This window comes from Sesamum indicum, linkage group LG6 (assembly GCF_000512975.1).
Source record: "Sesamum indicum cultivar Zhongzhi No. 13 linkage group LG6, S_indicum_v1.0, whole genome shotgun sequence".
Classification (NCBI taxonomy): domain Eukaryota; kingdom Viridiplantae; phylum Streptophyta; class Magnoliopsida; order Lamiales; family Pedaliaceae; genus Sesamum; species Sesamum indicum.
In genome coordinates this window covers 10747962-10772700 of record NC_026150.1, presented here as the reverse complement: position 1 = coordinate 10772700, position 24739 = coordinate 10747962, and the positions used below count along the sequence as shown (strand labels likewise).

Genomic DNA, 24739 nt, shown 5'->3' with positions numbered 1-24739 from the left:
CACTTAATTCCTTTCCTGCATAGAACTCTGTATCTTGAAGTATACCAAATTATAGGAATGCTATTCAATGTCATTTCTTTCCCTTCTTTATTTCATTCATCAATTCATTCCATTCCCACTTAATTCCTTTCTTGCATAGAAATCACGCCCCAAGATCTTCACAAGTGGTGTAATCCGTCGTGAGACAACGGGCCAGAAACCGTTCTGCACGACTTTATTTCGTAGAGCAAATTCATTTTGGTACATTGCACTGCGTTAGTTTGGCTGATGGGCGTTAATTTTGTAAAGAACATGCGGTGTTTATGTAATTGAATCTAATTTTAGGTGGTGATAATTTAATTTACAGTAAAGTTAAACTATGCAGTACAGTTTTCATTAATAATTTTCAGCAAGTATTTTTCTTACAGTCACAAGTAAAAAGCAACTAAATCTAATTTAAAGCATCCTAAAATTTTTTTACGGATCACAAGTAAAAAGCAACTAATTCTCTTCACAAGCACCCTTCGTTTTCTGCTAAGTCTAATTTGAAGCATTAACGCTGTTGAATGCTTGTTATGAAATAGTGTAAAAGTAATGTGCAGTAACAAAATTATTGCACAATTTTCTAAAATGAAATACAGGGTAATAGCTCTCACAGTTTATAAACAGACATTTGCTACTGATCACACTACAATCCCCGAAAACTAATCAATTTTTCTCTATTAACAAACCTTTTATAGGTATCGGCATCTTCAAACGACCGTCTGAGGAGTATATGGATTCAGCGGGGACAACAATCAGGGAACTTGACTACCAAGTGATTGCAGTTGAACTTTTTCCTATACCTGGAATTGTATTTGCTGTGATATGATAGAGAAACTCTAAGTTAAGAAAGAATCAAAGAATTAAACGTCGACTACTTAAGAAAGATCAACGGATGGTGCTGAAGCTCTCTATTGGTTCAGATTCTTGGAGCATGTAAGCTGCCTGGAAACAGTCCACAGCATCAGCTATCCGTCCGTCCTCCTTGTGAACCGTCCCTAAATGGTACCATGCCATAGAATTGGTAGGTTCAATCCTTAATGCATCTGAAAGTAGAGTTCTAGCCACTGGCAACATCTTGCTTCCGATCTTAGACAACACAGCGCCAAGTAAAATCTTGCAAGGTACATATCTTGGTTCCAACAGAAGGCCATTGATATAAGAAGCCAAAGCCTCGCTTGTATGTCCTTGTTTTTCATGGATAACGCCTAGTAATATGACAAGGAAAATAAGCCAGTTTTGTTAATGTACATTCCTCAAGGCTGTAAGTAGTAACAATTGAAAAGCTTTATCAAAAGTACCAAAACCAACATTTTTCATTTTTTCAACTACTAGCTTGCTCATAGTTGTGCATATCAAGATTCAAGCAAATCTGCCAATACTGTTTTATCCTACCAAAGAAAACTTTCCCAATGAAGAAAGCATATATAGAAATGCATGATCAGAAAGCTCACTGTTTGACAAGCCAACCAGATATGTTACCCTTGTTCAAATGCGGAATTTTATTTTATTTTCTCATATTTAATAAACTAAACTTGTTTATCCTGTCATTGGTAATACATACAATTTCTATTACATGGGGCCATCGGTTTTTTTTATATGTTCGTCGACATGGTTATACCAGCTACTGTAAGCTTATGGAAATTCTGCATTCAAACAGATCCTAATTGCTGTGCGTTTCCACAAAATTTGGAGGCGGACAGATCTTGGAACTTCTATAGTCGTGTTAAATTCAAAGAATAGTTAAGTAACCTCTAGTTCAAGTTGTAATTCTCTACCTAATAATGTCCTCCCTCCCCCCCACCCTGCCAAGAAAAAAAAAAGGAACATTGTTTGGTGTAATTACATGTAGCCCTCTTGTGGTTCGAAAATTACACCTACTACCCGACGTTTGTTTTCATCCAAATAGATCCATCCGTTAATAAAATTTGCTTATATCAACAAAAAGTGAATGGAAATCCATTTTTAACCCCAATTAACTTACAAACTTATTGTAGGTCAAACAAATATTTTCTAACCAAATTACCTTTATAAGGGTGAAGATATTACTCTTGACATGTACTTGCGTGTGAAGATGTATAAGGATAATTTGGTTAGAAAAAGATTTGTTTAAGCTGCAATAAGTCATTAATAAATCAATCTCCGGTATATATGAATTATCTTTTCGTAAATTTTGACTAACGAATGGACGTATTTGTTGGATGTAAACAAACATTAGGGAGGGTTACTACATGTAATTTTTCAAACTATGGGAGCCTACGTGTAATTACACCAAACCTCAAGCGAGGGCTGTGTGATTATCCCCCCAAAACATTCTCTTGCTAGTGTACTCCAGTTTCAAATATCACAGCCCAGATTGTCTAAGACGAAAGTTCCAAGATGATGTCAATACATAATAATCGGAGAACTTCAATTTTATGTTTTTAATATAAAAAAGTTTGAGTTCTTACCTTCTGTGTGCAGTGTTTCTGCTGAATACTCTTTCAGTTTTCTAGCTTTTCCCAAACATACCTCTGCATCCTTCCAATGAGAAAGGCTAGAGTATAATTTTGCTAGTCCATGCCAAACTTCATACTCATTTATGTTATCTTCCTCCATCTATAAAACAAACAAGATTATAAGTCATTACAAATGTAAGTATCTTAAAACAAGGTAGACAGCTAATACACAAGTTACTTGTTATCAATTCCACATCACTGAGAAAGATGCAAAAATTTCAACTAGCTGAGCATACAGAATCCAGAAATCAACCTGAGATCCAGTTGCAAGAGGTCCAGAAGATTTTCGTTGGGCTTGTACCAACGCAAGAAGATAACGGTAAGTCTCGATGGCATCCTTGTGTTGGGACTGAGAAACTTTTAGCTTTGCTTTCATCCTGAGGAGGGGTCCTTGATCCCATTTTGAAGTTTCATCTAAAGCGGCATCAGTAACCACTTCAGCCTCGGAAAAGCGTTGCTGGGCAGATAAAACTAAAGCAAGCAGTCTCCAACCTCTTATCATGGATCCTCCTGTTGCATCCAAGTACTGCTTTGCGTACCGCAAAGCTGCATCCAGATTTCGATGCTCAGCATATTGAAGTCCTAACTCAAATATCAGATTTGAATTTTTAGGCTCCAGGGCTAATGCACTGTCTAATGATTTTAGAGCCTCTGACTGAAGACGAGATCTCTCAAAATCTGAGGACGAGGTTTTGGCTTGCTTTCCCAAGCAAAGGCCTAACATACGGAGGCCAACCCCTTTTAAATGTGCATTTGATCCATGTGCATTAGCAATTACCCTGTTAGCATATTTTACTCCCTCAGCAGCAAGAAACACATTCTCACTGCATATTTTGGCTGCCAGCAGTGATGACATGATGTCATCGGGTTCCTCATGCTGGTGTAGAGACTTCCTCAGAAGATCTAAGGCAGAATTATTCTGTCCAGCTCCACTAAAGGACAATGCCATAGTTTTCCATCGCTCAGCACGATGTATCAACCCTGGCATTACCTCTTCAAGTTGTTTTGCTAAAACTGAAGTTTGACTGCATATAGATAGAGCAAAAGTAAGGTGCTCTCGTACCGATGGGTCCCATTTGATCTTACCTAGGTAACACTTTCGCATAAGAACCATCAAAAGTAAAATAGCCTCTTCCAAATTATTTTTAGGTACATAAGAACCTTCAGTTTGTACAGCTAAATTGGGCGGGCCAACCTCTATCCCACTATACAGCAAGAAAACTGCAAATGCTTTTTGAATCCTTGCACAACATTCATTGTCAACATTCCACTGACTTAGTAACGCTCGGCGGTATGCAGACACCGCTTCAGAATAGCATCCAGCAAGCTTCCATAACTCAGGGAGAAGCTCAACAGCACGGCTGACGGTTTCTTGAAGCTTATTTTCTACCCACACATCAGGTATACCATCAGAGAATATCTTTTCTACTGCATCAAGCACACGTTTGCACTCCTCAGCAGCCTCTAGAATATGAAGCAAATATTTTAATCTAATCAGATGCATATCAGAAGTATTAAAGTTTTACTAGGAGTCGGTAAAGAAAGAGGAGCGTGGTAATAAGATGAATTAATGATCAACCAATCTCGTAACTCTTGAAAGTTGTTTGAACAGAATAGTACCACTTAATTTTCCCAGCTTCTGAAGAGACTTGGCTTTTAGATATATTGCCTCAAGCACAACACTAGAGGCATTCTGTGGCACAGCAGTTATTGATTCAGTCCGAGAGCGACCCTTTTTGGGAGCCTGCTTATCACTTATTGAAGGTTGCATCCGTTGTATGGCTTCTTGAAGGTCAATGCCATCAAATACCCGTAAAGCACCCTCAACATTTCCTCGCTGATACTCTAATTTTCCAAGAAGAGCTCTTGCTTCCTGAAAATAATTTGATGAAGTGTCAGATTTTAAACTTATCTTCAATCCAATCATGAAACAAATAGTAAAGTTGCAGCCAAGAAGATTCACAGAAAATGAGAGTTAATAAGCATGACACTAAGAAAAATAAACTGCCATTTATCTTACCAACCTACACTGGCACGCAATAACTCAACAAGTTAGAAACAAACCCAAAAAAGATACATTTATTTCAGAGATCAATCAAGACCCCAAGAGATAACTAGCTATTTTTATGGCATTTGAGACCTGCTTAAAAATGAAGAGTGGAGCTGCAAAAGTAACAGCCATTACGGTAAAAAACCTGCTGTTTGATTGTAAAGTTGCAATTTATCTGTCTCCACACTTCATAGTTACCCTTGGTTAACAAATGACAAGGATCTTTACTTGTTACTTGTGGGGCGAAAGTGTTATCAAATGAAGATGTATAAGCATAAACAGCAGGAGTGATACCTATGGTTATTTTGATACTGCTAAAAAGTGCATTAAACACATAAGCAGACAGGCCCAAATGCACACGCTCTGTTATATATACATAGTATGGAGGTTGTGAAAATATAGGCATTTGGGGTTGGACACAGTTCATTTTTTGGCTCACATCTTTCTTGCTGGCTTTTTCCCCAGGTTCAAGGTTGCCTTCTTTTAGATTAGGCATTTCCAGGTTGCATATAAAACTTTTTACTAGATCACTTTCTCGGGAGTTAGATCCCCAGTCTGACAAGATCTCAGAATGTTGGAATGGCTTCCAAGAAAACACTATTCTGACTCTAGTGTACTAAAACCTCGCTGGTTGTTCTTACAATCCGTTGGCTAGGATATAAGATCTAAGTAATAAAAGTTAAAGGATTAGATGTTAAACTATTTTCAGGCAGTATTATCATATCCACTTCTCTTTTTCAATAAAAATCTACGATGAACTTTCATTCCAACTAGTTCCAGAAGAAGGTCTGCCTTTTTGTTTCAAAGGCAATACCAATAGTTTTTAATTCATCCTGTTAAAGATTTATCTTATGGTCGCTTTTGGCAAACAGAATTACCAGCCAATTATCTGGAAAACCATACCCAATATGTTTATATTTACTGCAAAATCAAGTAAAATTAGTGCCATTAGAATAAGATACTTGGACGTGTCTCCCGTTTGGAATCTACAGAAACAATTACAAAGAGCAAATATAAAAGAATAAGAGGCCAGCCAGCGCCTTGAAAGAAAGCAATCCTGAGCTTCCAGCAGCTCAAAAAGTTTATTTCTTTGCTATATAGGAGGCTTACTTAGCTCCAAAATATGAGAGCCCTGCCATACGTAACTTGAATTTACTCTTTGAAAATTAAATGGAATTAATGAGGACTTCAATTTTACTCTCATGCTGCAATTTCTCTTGTGCAGAAACCTACTACTGGTCGTCCAGTTCCAGGTACTCACAGTTTAGCCAGAATTTATGGGCAAACTTTCTTGCAGCACCAGCTTCACTTTCAACTATTTTAAACAGCACTTCACATTCTTGAGGCATGATGGCAAGTCAGCGTCAATGACATCTTACTCAACAGCCAGCCCATAATAATGTAATGAATGAAAACATAATGGTCGAATGATTTAAAGCAGGAAGCAAGACATATGACATGACGACAACCAAACCATATCTGCAAACATTTTAGTAACATGGAGCATGAATGGGTGGCTTTTCCTTCTTATATATTGTTCTTACCCATAAGTAAGCCTTGTCAAATGTTCAGATCCATATAAAATAATAATTTGGAAGCAAAACCAATTTAGGTGACTAAAGGAAAATTGTAAAGGTTATGAATGTCCCAAGACTTAATGACTCTATGTCGGTGTGGGTGTAACAATTGTATAAAACACACACTTGGAAAGATGCGTCTTTTCTACTTCCAGCTGAAATACAAATTAGTAAGAAAATCCATGACTGGTCTTCAAAGAACTAACGTAAATGTTTGAGAGCGCAAACGAGAACTCCAACTCTAAGCAATTCAATCTCCAAAAGAATAATACACCCAGATTTCCTTATATTAACTGAACCCATTCCTTAAGCAATTTTATCTCATTTTCTACATCATATAAGTAAAGTTCTTCCAGTGAGAGATAACCTTAGCATAAAATTGTGTTAGAAAAAGAGAAAAAGAAAGAAGGAAAAAGAAAGGCCTGTTTGACAGTAACCAACCATTTCCCTGGGCTTAAAACTCAAACTCAAATAATGAAGAAAAGCCTGTTTGTATCCCTTCGAGGGGCATTGAAACTAACATAATTCTATTAGAGATCAATCTTTAATGATAGAACAACCTTTTGCTTTGTCATTAAAAAGTGAACAGTAAGTTCCCTACATACAACAAAAACATTAGCCAATGTCATCCAGAATGGAATAAGTTTCAAATGCAACTTAAGAGATTACAGGGGCCATGTTTTATGAACCAAACCTCAAAATTGAGTGATAAGCCTTCTCGCAATGCAGATTCAGCCTCTTGAATGTTTCCCTCGTCGAGCTTTGCTTCGACCACATTTGTTCTCATGCGAGCCCCATTTGCAACAACTTGGCGGACAGATGGATCATTCTCCAACTGAGCCAAGTCTGCTGATTCACCTTCTGCCATCTTAAATCTCAACCTATCCTCACTAGAAGGCACGAAAACAACAACATCCCATCACTTTGAGCTTCCTGCATTTCACCATATCAATATCATGACAATAATAAACTGAATTGAAGTTCTAAAATGCCAAAACGAACAACATTAACAAGAGAAAAGCCCGTGATTCATGAAATTAACCCCACCCCACATAACCATATATTGTTATGGGGCAGAATCTCAACGATTTACCACATACTTATACGCAATCGCAAATGCCAATATCTCCGCAAACTAAAGAACAAGAACAAAAAAAGTATGCAATCAATCTATGAATAAAAAGGATAATTTAAGAAGGATCTGCCTACGCATTTCGATCACAAACAAACCTATTCAAATTAACATTAAACAAGTAGGGGAAAAAACAAAGCTACAGGAAGTTAAATTCATGTTGACCTTAATGTAGGTCAAATCAAAGACCAACAGATCAGAACAACGAGCCATATCATACAAAACATAAAGTACCTAAAGATTTAGCATTGATGAAATTGATTCGCATAATCAGAAAACGTAGTCCAGATTACCTTGCGCGTAATATACAACGAACAATTACGAAGAAAAACTACAATGGACTAGAGAGAGAGAGAGAGAGATTAATATAGTAATAAATGTATATGGATCAGAAGAAATAATGGATCAAATGAAAACTTGTGAAATTGTGCCACTTGTTCATACTTCAATTCCCACACTCGGATGACTTTGATTTTCTTATGACTTTCTTTCGTTAGTAATTGACATAGCTATTGGCTAAAAATTAGGGTTAAATATTTACATTTATCCGCCTCTAACAAATATAATATTCACCTCTCTGGTCGATCAAAATTACTCCTTATGTCTTGAATAATTATATTATTTTTAATATATTTTAATATTTTATACATTAAATCATCACAAAATTATTTTCTAATTAATTTTTTTTTAATAAGTGAAGAATTTAAATTAAGAGTGGAGTGATGAGTTAATATATTTATAGATACACAACAAATATAATATCCCAATAACTTCTATATATACTTTTGGGAGAAATTGACAATATATATATATATATATATATATATGCTTACCCAAACATTAATCACTTTTAGGAAAAAAGATTAGTAAATATATTTTGTCATTTTTAAAAAATATATATATAATTACTCATTTTTATCTAAAAAATTAAATAGTTAATAACTTAATTCGCACGGTCTGTTGGAGTAAGTGCAACCGCTTGATCCAAGTACGAAGCATGGAACCGACCAGCAAATTGGACAAGCTGATCAGGTTCATGGCCATCGTCATGCGGGTTTAATATAATTTATCTCCCTGTGATATTGCAAATAAGCATATTACCCACTTATGAAAAAAAAAATAGCAATTTACCTATCTGTGTTAATTAAAATGAAGCAATCCACCCCCTGTTTAGGAATGTAAATTGTTTCATTTTAAAAAACACAGGAGTTTTAAAAAACACAAGAGAGTAAATTGCTGAAAAAGAATTTTATAAGAAGATAATTTACTTATTTACAATATCACATAAGGGTTCAATACATGATCATAAACCAACCAAATCATCCTACGATAAGGAACGAGAGACAGCCAATATCCGTTCGAGACAGACACCAACAACTGCCTACAACCAAAATATGGGTATACGAAATAATTATGTACAGCAAAAACGGTCTTGAAAGATCAGTGCAAGTACTCTTCATCAACTATCCGCTAGAAACAGGACTAACGTTGAACTTATATGTGATTATTATAGTCACTCCGGTCTCAATTTTTAACACCAATTAAGATGATCATAAACTTATAATCTTAGTATTTAATGTAACTAAGACGAGCATAACATATGATCTCACGCTTTAATTTTGATTGACTGGCTTTTAGTTTATCTTCTCAATCTTTAGCCCCAACTGAGAGGGCTTCAATATATGTGCTCAATCTTTAACCTGACGAGAAAGAACTCTAATTTTTTAGTTAACATTGGATTTCGTTATAAAATTTTGGGTTTAAATACATTTTGCACCCGTAAATTATAAAATATAATAAAATGTCCCCCCCTCAAGATATGGATCAATATTTTATGACGAAAACGACCTCATTATTTACACCCTCTAAAATATGGCTATTACAGCCATTCCCTTGAAACATAATTTAGAATTATTATAAAATTTTTATTGAAAATAAATACTACAAAAAATTTATGTTTTTATAATTAGTATAGAATTTTTATAAACTCTATAAATTTATCAGTCCTTATAATTTTTACAAAATTGTCCAAAAGTTTAAATAGTTTGATTTTTTAAAAAAAATAAATTATTGATACAATTTTAAAATATTTCATCCAACATATATTTATATTTTAAAATATTCAATCTATAATATTCTATATTTATTTGAGTAATGATATGATTTACTTTAATCACGTGGACACGTAATTGAATAAAAATTTATAAGTTATATAACATAATTTTTTGGGATAATTGCAGTTTTGGTCCTCAGATATTGCCACTAATTTATTTTCAGTTTTAAACATATTAAAATTCTATTTTAGTCCCTCAAATTTTAAAATATTAACAATTTCAGACCTTAGGCCTAATTAATAACCATTTTAAGGTGCTTTTTCCCGCCCATGCCACGCGAGATGCCATGTGTTTAAGTTTGGACCACGTGGCCATCAGAACTCTAAGTCTCAATTTGTCCTCGAGTTTTTGGGCAATTTTAATGGAAAGGACCAAAATTATCATAAAATTAAAACATATAGAACTGAATTGTTAGTTTAGTAGTTACAGGACTAATTTTGCGACTCTCTATACTTACAGGACCAATTTTGCTATTTTGTCAATTTTTTATTTGGCACAAAATTCTATTTTGCGACGGATTTCCATGAAAATCGGTCGCAAAAATCCTCCCTAACAGATTGTTTTGTTTAGAGTTTTGTGGTTTAATCGCTTTTGTCTTTCATTCATCATTATAGTTGTTAATGTGCAAAATTTCAAAAAGCCAACTTTAAATATAGTTTTATTAATTTTCTTTTCCTTTAAATTTATAATTAAAATAAAATAAAATTATATTTACATAGAAGTGGTAGGCCTGCAGTTGCTTGAACAGTTGAAATTTTAAAGGGTTTCATTGGCGTTTCTTGGCATTGAAATATTCCCTACTTATATATTCCATTCCACCCTACGTAAGCAAAAGGCAAAAGGGCATGTAATTTAGGGTTCATTTCATTTAAACCCCTTTTAAAAATATAAAATTATATTTTTTCTTAAAAAAATTTTAAAATTATATTTATACCCATTTTGAAAATTTATTATTTACACTAATTAACCCCTCTTTCGGGTATTATTTGGATAAAAAATGCAGACATTAGTAAAAAAAATTACATAAATTTTTTATTTTACACCTTATTTAATATTTTCATATAATAAATTTGTACTTACAAGGGAAGAAGTATAATAATGTCAACCTCACTCCATATATGTACTACAATTATCCTTTATAAGTACAAAAAATATACATGAGAATATTAAATGAGGGGGCAAAATGAAAAATTTTACGTAATGTTTTTTTTAACGTCAGCATTTTTAATCCAAATCCTAATGGAATGAGGTCAGATATAAATAGAGAATTTTTGAAAAATGTGTAAGTATAATTTTAAATTTTTTTTGAAAGAAAATATAATTTTATATTTTTAAAATAAATTTAAGTGTAATTTAATATCCAAAGTCCTTCAATTTGCTCCCATTTCCTCATTCCTTGTTTGCCTTTCTTTTTGTCTCCTTATCTCCCTATATTTTACCTTCTCAGCCTGCAGCTTTGCTATGCACAATGCACATTCAAATTGTTCAATCTTTTCTCTTCTTTTATTTCTTGAAATATTTATATATACTAAATGCTGTCCTAGTTCGATGGGTTTCCTTTTTCCTTGTCTCTGATTTATGGAGCATCTTCTTGTAATAGTGGGCAACGTAAAGCCCCCACCTGAAAATTATAATAAATCAAAAACTCCATGCATTAAAAAATAAAAAAAATAACATGACCCCCAAAAACTTATAGAGAAAAGGCAGCACAAATCCCCAATGTGGGAGACAGTGAAAAGTTAGGGAGGTTGCATGTTTTTCTTAAATAATTAGACATTTTTTTTCATAAATTATTATTTTTACAAGTGTTGGAATACAATTACGTACACCCTGAGTAATTCTAGTCTGGACTTGGCTTGTCAAATTTGAATTAATTGTATGGCAAGTGTAATATATTTATCGTGTAATTAATGTACAATTCAAGAAAATAAACCAATTACAGAGCAAGTGTGAGTTGGACCAAATTTAATTCGAGTAAGAATTTTCCATTAACCGTGGTGAATCTCATGTTGCTATACCCTTCTTTCCAAAGAATGTTCTTTGAGTTGTGGCTGAGTAAAGTGTTTCTTGTCTCTTTCCAAATAACTGTGAAGTAGTCGTCAAGAAAAAAACCCTCCTAGGTTGCCACATATTATATCACCATTCATGTTTCTTGTACTTGGAGATTTTCAATGTTCACATGTTATTTAGAGACCGACTCATCTCTTTAATCTATTGATGCATAGTTTTGGTGATCAGACAGACAGTTCTGATTTGGACAATGGTACTAGGTAGCAAACATGCAGAAAACAAAGGAACTGCTGAAAGAAATACGTATTTCGTCGAATGTTGGAGGGAGCAAGCAGTCGCCAACTCCAAGTGCTAAAGAAACACCAAACACAAGAAAGAAGAAAGCACCTCTGCATCCTCCCATCGAAACCAACTGGCTGTTACCGCCTGTTGAAGAGCGACAGAAACCCTACCGCAGTTTCATGTCGTTCCTGTCGTTCAGGAACATGGGGAGGACCCAAAGCGCAGAAATGGTTCTTGAAGGACAACATAATCCCAAGGACGAAAAATTAGTCGAGTCGTTCCGAGAATTGCTCTTTCTTGAGGGCCATCTGCCGGTGAAACACTTTGATTATCATACTCTTTTGAGGTAAATTCCTTTATGACAAACTATAATATTTTTCGTCCTGCAACATGGGGTGAAATTTTTAGGATACACAAATATTTAGGTGACATTTCCTACATGTCACGAGGGGGAAATTTGCATTTAATGTCCCACAAGTTAGTCACTTTGCGTTTTCGATTCTATTATTTTTAAACGAAAAATTATTTATTTAGTCTATTAATTTTAGTTCTTTAAATTTACCGGTTTTAGTTTTAGTCCAATAATCTTTAAAATTACTTAATTTTAGTTATTTGATCAAATTTCGGATAATTTTACCCCTGCACAGCTTTTCAAAAGCAATTTTTTAATCCATATATATCCATTCATTTAAATGTCCTAAGAACGACAACCCGGTTATTACTTATAGGATCAAAATTACAATTTAGCCTTCCTTTCTAGTGTAAGGTTGAGAATGTGGTCTGTCTATTACAAGGTTGTAAGAGCTAGAGATTTTAACTTGGCATGAATGCATATTATTGTTAAGGTATTTACTGTGATTGCAGATTTCTTAGAATGAGAGACTTTGATGTAATGAAAGCAAGAGATATGTTTGTGCAGTACATTAAGTGGCGTGACGAATTTGGTGTTGACACAATCTGTACGGTAAATTCTTTCTACATGCTTAGTTTAATTATAGTAGTTGTTGTACCCTATCTCTGCGAGTAAATAAAAAAAATTATAATTTGGATTATGTACTTGACGTGGTTACTATGGTTACAATAGATTTGGCTAAAACACAATGTATGCAGGAATTTAAGTTTGAGGAACATGAAGAAGTTAAAAGATGCTACCCTCACGGATACCATGGAGTTGACAGAGACGGCCGCCCAGTTTACATCGAACGACTTGGAATGGTCGATCTCAACACGTTTCTTCTAGTAACTACCATTGACAGATTCGTGAAGTATCATATTTGCGAACAAGAAAAGACCCTCAATTGGAGGTATCCCGCATGTTCACTTGCTGCAAAGAAACACATAGCTTCAACCTTAAGTATCTTGGATGTGAAGAATGTGGTAAGAGTTCCTACTTTACCATTGAGCACGAACATATATATATATATATATATGAATGTTTTGATATTCTTGGATTAAACAGATATTGTTTACATTTGAATGGGGAAAAATGCAATTTACCATAGATGAAATATCATTTGGATCCTATAAATTAGGCTCGTTTGACTTTTGGTCCCATTTATTGCGGGATTAGCTCTTTAGTCCCGTAATTTAAAAAATTAGCATTTTTTGTCCTCATCCACTTTTCCGTCTATAATTTAACAATTTAGATCATGTGGCTAGCACGTGGATGTTAAGTATTTTTGGTGGCCCTTCTTCGAGCAGTAGCATATGAATGCTCCATTTAGCCTACTTGGTTCACTTGTGGAAGATATAATTCTCTATTTTGCTTCTAGTTGGCTTCAACTTATAGAAATATGGGAAGAATGAAATTCAATTTTAATTCCCCTTTCTTTGCTCTAATTTTTTTCAAGATTTGTTTTTCCCCCTCAAATGTAGTTATATTTGTCTCAAAAGTGGTCTCAAGTTGGAAAGTGTTTTCCTCCAACCTAAAATCCTTAATAGCCACATGCCTAGCTGTTAAATTCGAGACAACAATATGAATTATGAAAAGAAATGCTGATTTATCCAATTATGAGACCAAAAGTGCTAATCCCGTATCGAATGGGACCAAAAGTGAAATCGGTATAACTTATAGGACCAAAAATGCTATTTTCCCCCTGTAATATGATAAATGAGTGTAAAACCCTTTGTGAAGGAAAAAAATAGCAAGTTACTCACGTATTTTGAAAACGAAGCAGATTACCCCTTATTTGAACCATTGATGGGGGTAATATTGCTTTATTTTTTAAAATTTTTTTCCATAATTTTTTTTTCTCATTTCACATATCATAAGGGTAAATTGCATTTAACCCCATTTGAACTGTATTACAAAGTTTGGGTTTTATCTAAGAAGCCCTGTAAGTTTCTAAGTTGTTTGGAGTCTATTTGCTCAATAAAAGAGTTGTTGTATTCAAGAAGATAGATACAATATAAATTGCTTCTGTTGGCAGCTGGTTACTATTAATATAGGGATAATTATATTTTCTTCCTTTGAGATTTGGTGTAACTACACATAAATTCTCTATAATTTAAAAAATTACATTTAATATTCTTAAAGTTTGCATCCGTCTAACAAATAGGTATCTCCGTTAATCAAACTTCATAGAATTGTTGATATTAAGGAGGAAAAAATAAATGAATGAAAATTGATACTTAATTACCCTCGATTGACTTACTACGACTTATTATAGGTCAAAGAAATTTAATCTGACTAAACTACCTTATAACACATGGAGATATACCTCCTCACACGCATTGACGCGTGAAGATATATAAGGTAAATTGGTCATAAAAATATTAATTTGACCTATAATAAATCAATAATAAATGAATTGAGGACAAATATGAATTGTTATCCCCTTTTTTGGTTAATATCAACAAATTCGGTGAATTTTGACTAACGACTGGACTTATTTGTTAGACGGAAGCAAACTCAAGGATAATAAATATAATTTTTCATACCACAAAGGGTCTACGTGAAATTACACCAAATTTGAGAGAAGAGAGTATAATTATCCCGTTAATATAACATTGCACGACAAAAAATTATCTAATGCGACTGTAATTTGCGACGGATAACCAAAAATTCCGTTGCAAAGATGAAGTTGTGATGGAAATTTGTATGGCCACGAGACGAAAGTTGAAAAATCTGTAGCGAATATGTCTAAACCTGTCGCAAAACATTTCACTTGTATATATCCCATCATTTTCCTGCGGAGCAAATTTTATATGTAGACTTGTGGACAAAGAAATAAAAGTTTCATGAAACATCACAATTTATCCTCAAAATTTTCACTTTTCATTAAACATTCAGAACTGTTTGACAGGGAATGTCTCGATTCTCAAAGCCTGCTAGACATCTCTTCATGGAAATTCAAAAAATTGATAGCAACTACTATCCTGAGGTATGCTTTTACACCAACTCTTGTTTTCTTCTTTTTCTTCAATGGGAAACTATCTTCAAGTGTTATCCTTTTTCTTTTTGAGGTAAATTTTTTATTAATGTAAAATAAAGTTGTACAAATACAACATCACTCCAGCCGAGAATTACGACAGCACGGCTATGTGTCTGGCCGTGTAAGACACGGGTGCTCCGGACACGATCGTGTTTGAAGTGCTGTCTTCAGACAAATAAATTAAAGGGTTAATTACACTTAAATCCACTTTTAAAAATACAAAATTATACTTACACTTCATACGAAAATTGTCATTAACCACGGCCATGCAATGGTTGTTGGCCTTGATATCTACTGAAACATTTATCGTGGTTAAAAGTCATGGCAAATAACTTTTTCTTGATGAAAAATCTATATTTTTGTATCGATTTTATTTAACCATGGACAATAAAAATTATTTACCATAGTTATTAAAATTATAGCCAATAGTCAATTTTTTCTAGTGTCCGGTGCGCAATTTTGCAAAAATTGCCGGAATAATTCATTTAAATTGGGACTTTTGTTCTGATTGGTTCATTTTTACCAACATGAACGAAAACTTTTAAAAAAATAAAGCGACACACAATTTATTTCAACAATTTTTGCAAAATCCAGCACCAGAAGAATCAAAATTGTAAAATGTCAAAAAATTACAAGACCCTTTTGCAATAAAGCATAAAAATGCCAAAGTTGCGAGGGACACCTGATTTACTCCAGCAATTTTCACAAAATCTAACACCGGAAAGATCACAATCGCAAAGTATCAAAAAGTTATAATACTTTTTTACAATCCTAGAAAAATAAAAGATCAAAATACCAAAGTAACAAAATTAGAGGAGCAAAAATATATTTAACCCTTCCATATTACAAAGGATCATTAATTTTTCAACTTGTAATTTGATGTCGCTTAAAAACTCTATCCTTAATTAGTATATGACAATTATGAAGGTTTTTCGTGTTAAAGATATTAAATATTAAATATTTTTTTTCTCAATTATCTTAAACTTTTTTGGAAAATGGTCATTAATTTGATAATGCATGTACTTGTTGCAGACACTGCATCAGCTTTACATTGTAAATGCTGGATCTGGATTTAAGGTGCTCTGGAAAGCAATCAGAGCATTTCTTGACGCACGCACCTTGGCCAAGATCCGAGTACTTACTCATGTTCTTTAACGTCCTCTTTTTCTTCTCCATCATATTATTCTCGATAAATTATAACGAAATCTCCTGATATTTGTTTTAATTATAAATACACTTTTGTTATTTAAAAAATTATAAATACTTTATGAAATTATAAGTACCTTAACAAATAGAGTATATTATATTGATAGTTCCTGAGGTTATGCCAAAATATACAATTAAACATCGCATACTTTTTGTGAAATTACAGCTACGTCCCCTGGGTTATAGTTGTAATTTCAATTATGCCCCTGTACAAATACAAAACTTACATAAACACCCCCACTGACACCACGCAGGGGGTGTAGCTGCAATTTTGTAAAATATAGGGGTATTTGTGTAATTTGACCTAATCTTAGGAGGTGTCAATGTAATTTACCCTAACAAATACCTCCTCTGTGACTGCTCATTGTAGGGGGTATTTATTAAGATATTTATAATTTTAAGAAAGTATTTATATTTTTTTAAATAATAAAAAAATATTTATAATTAATGCAAACTTTAAAAGAGCTTATTATAATTTACGGTACTACTTTTATCCTATTGAACTCTCCCCGAATGTGTTTTAGGTTTTGGGAACTGACTACAGAAGTAGCCTAATCGAAGCAATCGATCCAAGGTAACAAATCCTTTTGCATTTACACTTTTTTGCGGAGAAAATTTATGTCTTTTTCTTCCATGATATCTTCCTTTGAATCCAAGCATTTCATTTTAACTAATTATTTGCCAAATTAATAGACATAATTAAGAAAAATCATATGTGTTTATGGAGAGACATAATGGTATAAATCATCTGCGTTTTGATAGTTATATTCTTATAAGGTCTAAATATATTTATGGTCTTGTAACACTTTGGCATTTTTAATTGTCCTTTACCTTTTTGAGATTGCAAAAGAGTCGTTGACATTCGTGATTCTGGTAGTTCTGGTGTCGAATTTTGCTAAGGTCGTCGAATGCATCATGTACGCCTCATATGATTTGTTTAAATTGGGATTTTTGTTTTGAGTGGTTCACTTTTGTCAACATGGACGAAAAATATAAGATTTATTCTAGGATTTTTTATAAAATCCGGCATCGAAATGACCAAAATTGTGAAATGTTAATAAGTTAGGGGACTCTTGAACCTCCTAGAATGATACAGAATAAAAATGGCAAAATCGTAAGGGGCACATGATTTATTTCGGGTAAATTATATTTTTGGTCCCATAAGTGGACCTGTTTCTAATTTTAGTCCCACACTCAGGCCAATTCGCACATTTAGTCCCATATGTGGATTTTTTTTTTCAATTTCAAGATCAAAGGGGGGATTCCTTTAAAAACTTAACGCCAGCCTCAATTTTTTAACGGAATCCCCCCTTTGATCCTGTAATTGAAAAAAAATCCACATGTGGGACTAAATGTGCGAATTGGCCTGAGTGTAGGACTAAAATTCAAAACAGGTCCACTTATGGGGCCAAAAATATAATTTATATACTTTTTCAATTATACATATTTTAAAAATATAATATAAAACATATAATTCAATTTATATATAAAAATAAACCACAAAATAAAAATAAAAAAGGAGGATGTTGAAAGACGGTGGAACGATGGACCGGAAAAGGAGGAGAAGTCACCGGAGGAGGGGAGATTGAAGGTGGGTGATGGTGCAGAATGACCGCCTGAAGTTGGCTTTCAGAAGTGGTCAACTACTTCAGGCGGTCAACTGGGATTTAAAGCACAGTGGCCGCTACAGAGACCAAAAAAGTAGTAGAAAATCAGAGCGCAGGTTAGGAGGTTAAACGGTGGAGAAAAAGGCGACAGAAGATCGAGGCGCTGGTTAGGATTTTTTGAACAAAGCAAAAATAGAGATGACTCGTCGATGTCTAGGAGATTGGCAGTGGGTGGGGTATTAAAATACTCGTTGTTAGATGGGTTTTTCAATGGAGTTATGTTGGCGTCGAGAGGTGATCAAACGATGGAGATATGAGAAGAGAGGGAAACTTAGAAATATAAATATGGATACAAATATATATATATATATATATATATATATTAAAAAAATATATAATTTTTTTTATATATTAAAATAATATATTTTTATTTTCTATAAACATGAATAGATCTGAGTCATACATTTAAATCAAATTAAATATATATGATGATTTAAAAGGGTCAATTTTATCATTATACCTTAAGACTCACATTCAATGCACCAGGGGCAGTGTGCTCTTTTTAAAAAAACACAGAAGGTAAAATGATATTTTATTTTTTACAAGGGCTTATATGAATATTTTGAATAACATTGAAGGTAATTTGTAATTTACCCCTATTTTAAGCACTTTTTGTTTATTGATATTTCTAGTTCCTTCTTTTAAAAAAATCTATAATAAATAAATCATAATTTTCAATATTTAATTATATACTAATATGTTTTTGCAGTTATCCAAAAATATCCATATACTCGACGGATAGGGCATTTGACAATGGGGTAAATCACATTTTTTATCCCATAAGTAGACATATTTTCAATTTTAGTCCCACACTAGGTCAATTCACACATTTAGTCCCATATGTAGATTTTTTTTCAATTTCAAGACCAAAGGGGGGATTCTGTTAAAAAATTGAGGCTGGCGTTAAGTTTTTAACAGAATCCCCCCTTTGGTCCTGAATTGATAAAAAAGTCCACATATGGAACTATATGTGCGAATTGACCTGAGTGTGGGACTAAAATTGGAAACATGTCCACATATGGGACAAAAAATGTAATTTACCCATTTATTCCGACAACTTTTTGTAAAATCCAACACCGAAGAACTAGAATCGCGAAATGTCAAAAAATGGCAAAACTATTTTGTAACTTTAAAAAAAATAAAAGATTGTCAAAACACCATAAACACAGGATTAAAAATATATTTAAGCCTATTTACAAGATTCTTCCATTTGCTGCTCTCAAAAAGTTGACAAAATTTGTAGTTCAGACCACTCCAGCTCAACTTATAAGCTATGCTCATTTAAAACATCAACACTGTATTTGCTTTCATTTTCAAATTATTCTTAAAATGAGTCAAAACATATTCAATATTTGACATCATACATAAATATTTTATCTATGTGTTTTTAACTGTTTTGATATAAATACACACATATACATATATATATATATATATATATATATAAAGACATGATTTGACAATAAACAATAATTTTTGTCTCTTAAAACACAACATAAATAAATAATACTTATTTAAAATTATCTCCAAAATAAATCCAAACATATATACTATCTCTAACGCACATTTATTTATTTTTAATTTTTTTTCTCTATCTCCACAAGATCTAAAAAAAACTCGAAAAATAAATCAAAACACCATACAAGTTTTTGGATGTTTGGAGTAACGAATTGTACTGATCTCATAGTAACCTTCCGAGTTTCTTGGGCGGCGAGTGCACGTCGTGTGCTGAATGCGGAGGTTGCCTTTTTAGCGATAAAGGGCCTTGGAATGATCCTGAAATCACAGACATGCTTCAGGTCCTTAAATTCCCAACTCATCATTCACCTGCACTGCGTGCTATGCATTTCTTTTGAAGGCAAATCTCAAAGGCTTTTTCTCTTTTAGGGAATGCTTTGCACTGAGGAGGAACAAGAGTTTAGCCTAACAAATGCTTCCGATGATCAGAAGACTGCCTTTTCTGCTGATACTGTAAGTATTTTTGTGGATTAAATGCAACATATCTCCCTGTCAAAATAAGGAAAAAATGCGAACAAACACATGTGACATTGCAAATGAGCAAATTATCCCCTTATGAAATAAAAATAGTAATTAACCCCCTGTATTTTTTAAAATACAACAATTTACCCCACCAATATTTTGTAAAATGAAGCGATTTACCTACCTGTCTGATGAGGTAAATTGCTTCATTTTATAAAATATAGGGGGATAAATTGTTATTTTTTTTAGAAGGGTAATTTGCTCATTTGTGATATTATAGGAGGATAAATTACATTAAATCCATAAAAATAATAACACGCGAAATACCTCTCTTGGAAAAGAGAGGGCAACGGCTGCCCTCCAAACTTATAAAAAAGAGCAGCAAATTGCGAGTTTCGTCTTCAAAAGTTCAGAGGCCATTTATAATTTTAGTTTTGTAAGTTAGAGGATTGATAATTTTGGTCCTATTCAAATTAAAATTTATAATTTGGATCTGTATCTACAAAAATTATGGCAATTTTAGTCCTTCTTTTGTCAATTCGATCGAAAATTTCGCGTCTATCAATCATGTCAACATTTAAATTGGGGTATTCAATAAATTTGATAATACGACAGTCCAATATATATTTTTTTAAATGACTTGAGAAAACTAAAATTACATATTTGCTGGAAATTCTAATCTAAATATTGACATGATTGATAATATAGAATATTTCAATTAAATTGGCCATTTGAGTGAGGGGGTGTAAAATACATCCGGCCGGCGTTTTTATGACGAAAACTTCTTTTAATGTTTAAACTTATTATCATCAGTCAGTAATTTATAGGAGTTAAGTTTATGAAGTGTTAAGTGTCGGGTTACTTATTAAGTTTTAGTCCTAAACTTTTGGACATAACAATATTAATTTTTAAATCGACATTTTGTTAATAGTTTTGGTCCCTACCGTTAGGAGAATATCATGTAAAGTGCACGTGAGGCAGAAATGATAGGGAAAAACTCGGGAAAATTATAATGTTGGTCCCTAAACTTAACCACTTATTCAGTTCTGATCCTCAGACTTTTTGAGTTTGACAATACTCAAACTGACACTTTTTTGACAATTTATATCTCTACTGTTAGACTTGCCGGAGGCAGCAGTGGGGTGAAAAAAATCTCATTTTCCCACCTTGGAGCTTCGATGCTACATGAAATTGTTTAAAAATCTATTTCCACTATTTTCGTTCAAGCTTTACAGTTTACATGAGATAATTGGGAAAAAAATGAGTGCAAGCAGTAACACTAAATTTTCTTCTCTTTCTCAAAACTCCTCATAAGCCTAGTTACCATTCTTCTGCAATTGCGGATTTAAGCTTCTATTTTTTAGTATCATGGACTCCTTGCAATTCGGATAAAAAAAATTCATGCTTGCCCAAATTATGATTAGGGTTTGAGGGTCCCATACTCTGGGAATTTGGGGATTTCAGCTTAAAAGCTCAAAAATTTCAAATGATTTTGAAGGAAATGAGGGAAATTGGTTTAATTTAGTGCGTAACAAAAGATTATCAGTGAATTTCAAAAAATCGAGCTAGGATTCCTTTGGGGAAGATCGAGGGAGTTGGAAAAAATGAGATAATGAAGCACAAGTTGTTAGAAAATAGTCAGTTTGAGGACCAATATTGTCAAGCCCGATAGTTTGAGGACTAAACTTGAGTAAGTGGTTAAGTTTAGGGACCAACAATGGTAATTCTCCCAGCTTTTTCCTATCATTTCTGCCTCACGTGCACATCACATGCAGGACATTCTCCATCAATTTTAACACCAAATTTAACTGTAGGGATCAGAACTGTTAAAAAAGTATCAGTTTGAGGACTAATATTGTCAAGTCCAAAAATTTAGAAACCAAAACTGAATAAATGACTAAATATAGGAGCTAAAATCATAATTGTGCCGCTAAGTGTCCAAGTCCAACCAAACTCGTATTTTCCTTGGGAGATAACAAACAATTGACAACAAAATGTCTTTGATCATGTCACGTAAATTATAACTACATTTCTTGAGAATGAAAATTATTACTGTTAATGAAATCTTTTAAAAAATAAAAAAAGTATTAGAAAAAATAAAAAAAAATTGAGGGTGGGTAAAATAAATAATCAATAAAAATATTAGTCCATAAAAATATTTCAGAAAATTCCAAAAAAAATTATATGAAAATCTTAATTTATAATCCAAAAGTGTATTTTGATCAGTTCAGCACAAAAATTGAATGGAACACTAACGAAAGCTAACTGAATGGGTTCTTCATTAGATAGACGTTAAAATAAGGGGGTATTTGTAATTTTTCAAACAACGAGAAGGTATTTGTAACTATTCCAAATTTCAAGAAATACGACTGTAATTTACCCTTCTTTGTATTTAATTAGAAAATTATTTGACTTTCATATCATGAAATTTCTATACATATTCTCTCATGTTTATAATTATGAAATCTATTAAGATCCCATGTAGTACGTACTTCCCCCCAGAATTTGCTAAATGCAGGAGAATGTTGGATGTGAAGATAATACAATGGATGAGAGTTTTAAGGTTGCTCAGGAAAGAAAACATGTGGATAAGCCGTTGCTACAGAAGATCCAAGCACTCAAGCCTGTGCTTCAACATACAAAACAAGTGAGTTTTGCTTTCCAACTATTAGGTTTTCTATTGTTAGGGTTTTGTGGATATTTTATAATACTTTACACGCCTCTTGCTATGTTGTTTTTATTTTAGGATTTATTATGCTTAGACGTCCTCCAAAAATGTGAAATTATACTTTTCTCCAAATATATTTTAAAATTATACTTAAACCCCATGTGAAAATTCACTGTTGATACATGATCCTCTTTTTTAGGATTTAGATGAATTACATAAATTTTTAATTTTACCTCTCATTTTAACGTTTTTATCTAATATTTTTGTACTTATGAGGGAAAAAATGTAATGATGTTAACCTCACTCCATATATATATATTATATTTATCTCTTTATAAGTATAAAAATATACATGTGACGTTAAATGAGAGGTTAAATTAAAATTTTATGTAATTTTTGTTTTGCTTACATCAACATTTTCCTTTCAAATCCTAGCGAAAATGGATCAGGTATATATCGACAATTTTCGAAAGAGGTGTAAATATAATTTTAAAACTTTTTAAAAAAAAGTGTTTTAAAACTCCTTACACAAAGTACGATTTGCTAGGCACAAACTCGAATAGTACTTTAAGTTACTTTTTATGATTATATGCCATTAATTTCCAAATATAATATGTATTTGTAATACTTATTTTTTGCACACACATTGAGTGTGTTCTTATAGCTAGTATAAATAAATTCGAAAAAAAATTACTATTAGCTATAACATTAATGTTTATGACTAAAATTTATGGTAAATAACTATTATTAATCACAGTTAATAAAGCCGATGTAAAAAACCTAGTTTTTCCAGCGTAAAAAAAATTATTTACCACACTAAGGGTCATGGTAAAAAAGCCATAGCAAATGTTTGAGTCACTCTCGTACAAATTACGGCCAACAACTCTGCGTGGCCATAACCAATGACTATTTGTTATGATAATTCATTATTAACTATGATAATTTTTTATGATTAAATGTTATATTTCTTGTAGCGATAGCTGATGAGGTTTGACATGGATTGTCCTTTTTCTGCAGAAGATCAGGACATTGGAAACTGCACTTGAAAATATAAAGTTGGTGAGTAAATTAGAATTATGAATATGGTTCAGAAAATATGATTGAAACTAAGTACTGTCATATATTTGGTTGGTTTCTGGGTTGTTTTTTCACCTTGCAGGTTTTACAAGAACTTGAACAACATATAGAAGACCTCAAGGGATGATGAATATGGTTAAGCACTTGAATTAGGGGGAAAAATGCAATTTACCCGTTTGTGATTTGAAAAATGACAAAAAAAACCCTTGTGAAAAACAAAATAATAAATTGTCTCTTGTATTTTGGAAAATAAACAAATTACCCTCCTATTTGAACCATAGATAAGGGTAATTTGTTTCATTTTTCAAAATACAGGGGGTAATTTGCTAATTCTTTTTTCATAGGGGGTATTTGCTCATTTCATATATAATAGGGGGTTAAATTGCATTTAACCCGTGAATTAGATTAGCAAATTTTTTTATTCTTTCTAGTCTAATTACTTGCATCATTAATTATTAGTACCATAATGTGTAGGTAATTTATTTGATGTAATTTCAAAAAATAGAAGAGGCATTAATTGTCAGGTTAATTCTTTCTCACTGTCATTGCATGGTGTTAATTGAAAAAGGATTTGGTAATTGCATGGCGTTAATTGAAAAAAACAAGTGATGTGGCATTAGTAGCCACGTGGCATTAAGTTATATTATTTGCCAAGATTACTATTATTTATATTTAAAATAAAAAATTGATACTTTTTTTATTATTTTTATATTTTTGAAAAAGTAAATTATTTTTAAAAAGTTTAAAACTAATTATATTTTCTTTTCTTCTTCCAAGTTGAAAATAAATAGTTTTTTCCTCTTCCAATTACATAGTATTAACTGATCCGGGTCGAAATCTACGCGACCTCCTTAGTCGAGCGAGCTGGTCCTCCAAGTGGTTTGAGGTCGCTACCTTTCCCAAACTAGTGATTGGGCACTGAGAAAAGAAGCAGATCGTTAGACTTGCTGGGGTGACCTCCAGCTAAAACCCTACGATGCTTAAATCAGTGTTTGGTTCTGAGGTCGTAAAAGTAGATCGCTT

General features: G+C 32.8%; 2 protein-coding genes across 5 annotated transcripts; one reads left to right on the top strand and one right to left on the bottom strand.

Moving 5' to 3' along the window:
* LOC105164327 (protein NPG1) lies at positions 577-7746 on the bottom strand. 4 transcript variants are annotated; one of them, XM_011082947.2, is made up of 6 exons: positions 7513-7746; positions 6841-7079; positions 4140-4392; positions 2773-3983; positions 2472-2619; positions 577-1229 (listed from the first exon to the last, which is right to left on the bottom strand). In XM_011082947.2, the coding sequence occupies exons 2-6, from the start codon at positions 7012-7014 to the stop codon at positions 910-912; spliced, it is 2106 nt and encodes a 701-aa protein (XP_011081249.1). In that variant the 5' UTR covers positions 7015-7079; positions 7513-7746; the 3' UTR covers positions 577-909. The 4 variants fall into 4 exon arrangements, with proteins under 4 accessions (XP_011081249.1, XP_011081247.1, XP_020550705.1 ...); XM_011082945.2 differs by having other exon boundaries at positions 7572-7745; XM_020695046.1 differs by lacking the exon at positions 7513-7746 and adding an exon at positions 7444-7499.
* LOC105164441 (phosphatidylinositol/phosphatidylcholine transfer protein SFH11) lies at positions 11563-23874 on the top strand. Its single transcript, XM_011083093.2, has 11 exons — positions 11563-12030; positions 12549-12648; positions 12795-13061; positions 14990-15067; positions 16151-16252; positions 16849-16898; positions 19679-19790; positions 19879-19962; positions 22490-22618; positions 23657-23698; positions 23799-23874. The coding sequence occupies exons 1-11, from the start codon at positions 11672-11674 to the stop codon at positions 23841-23843; spliced, it is 1368 nt and encodes a 455-aa protein (XP_011081395.1). The 5' UTR covers positions 11563-11671; the 3' UTR covers positions 23844-23874.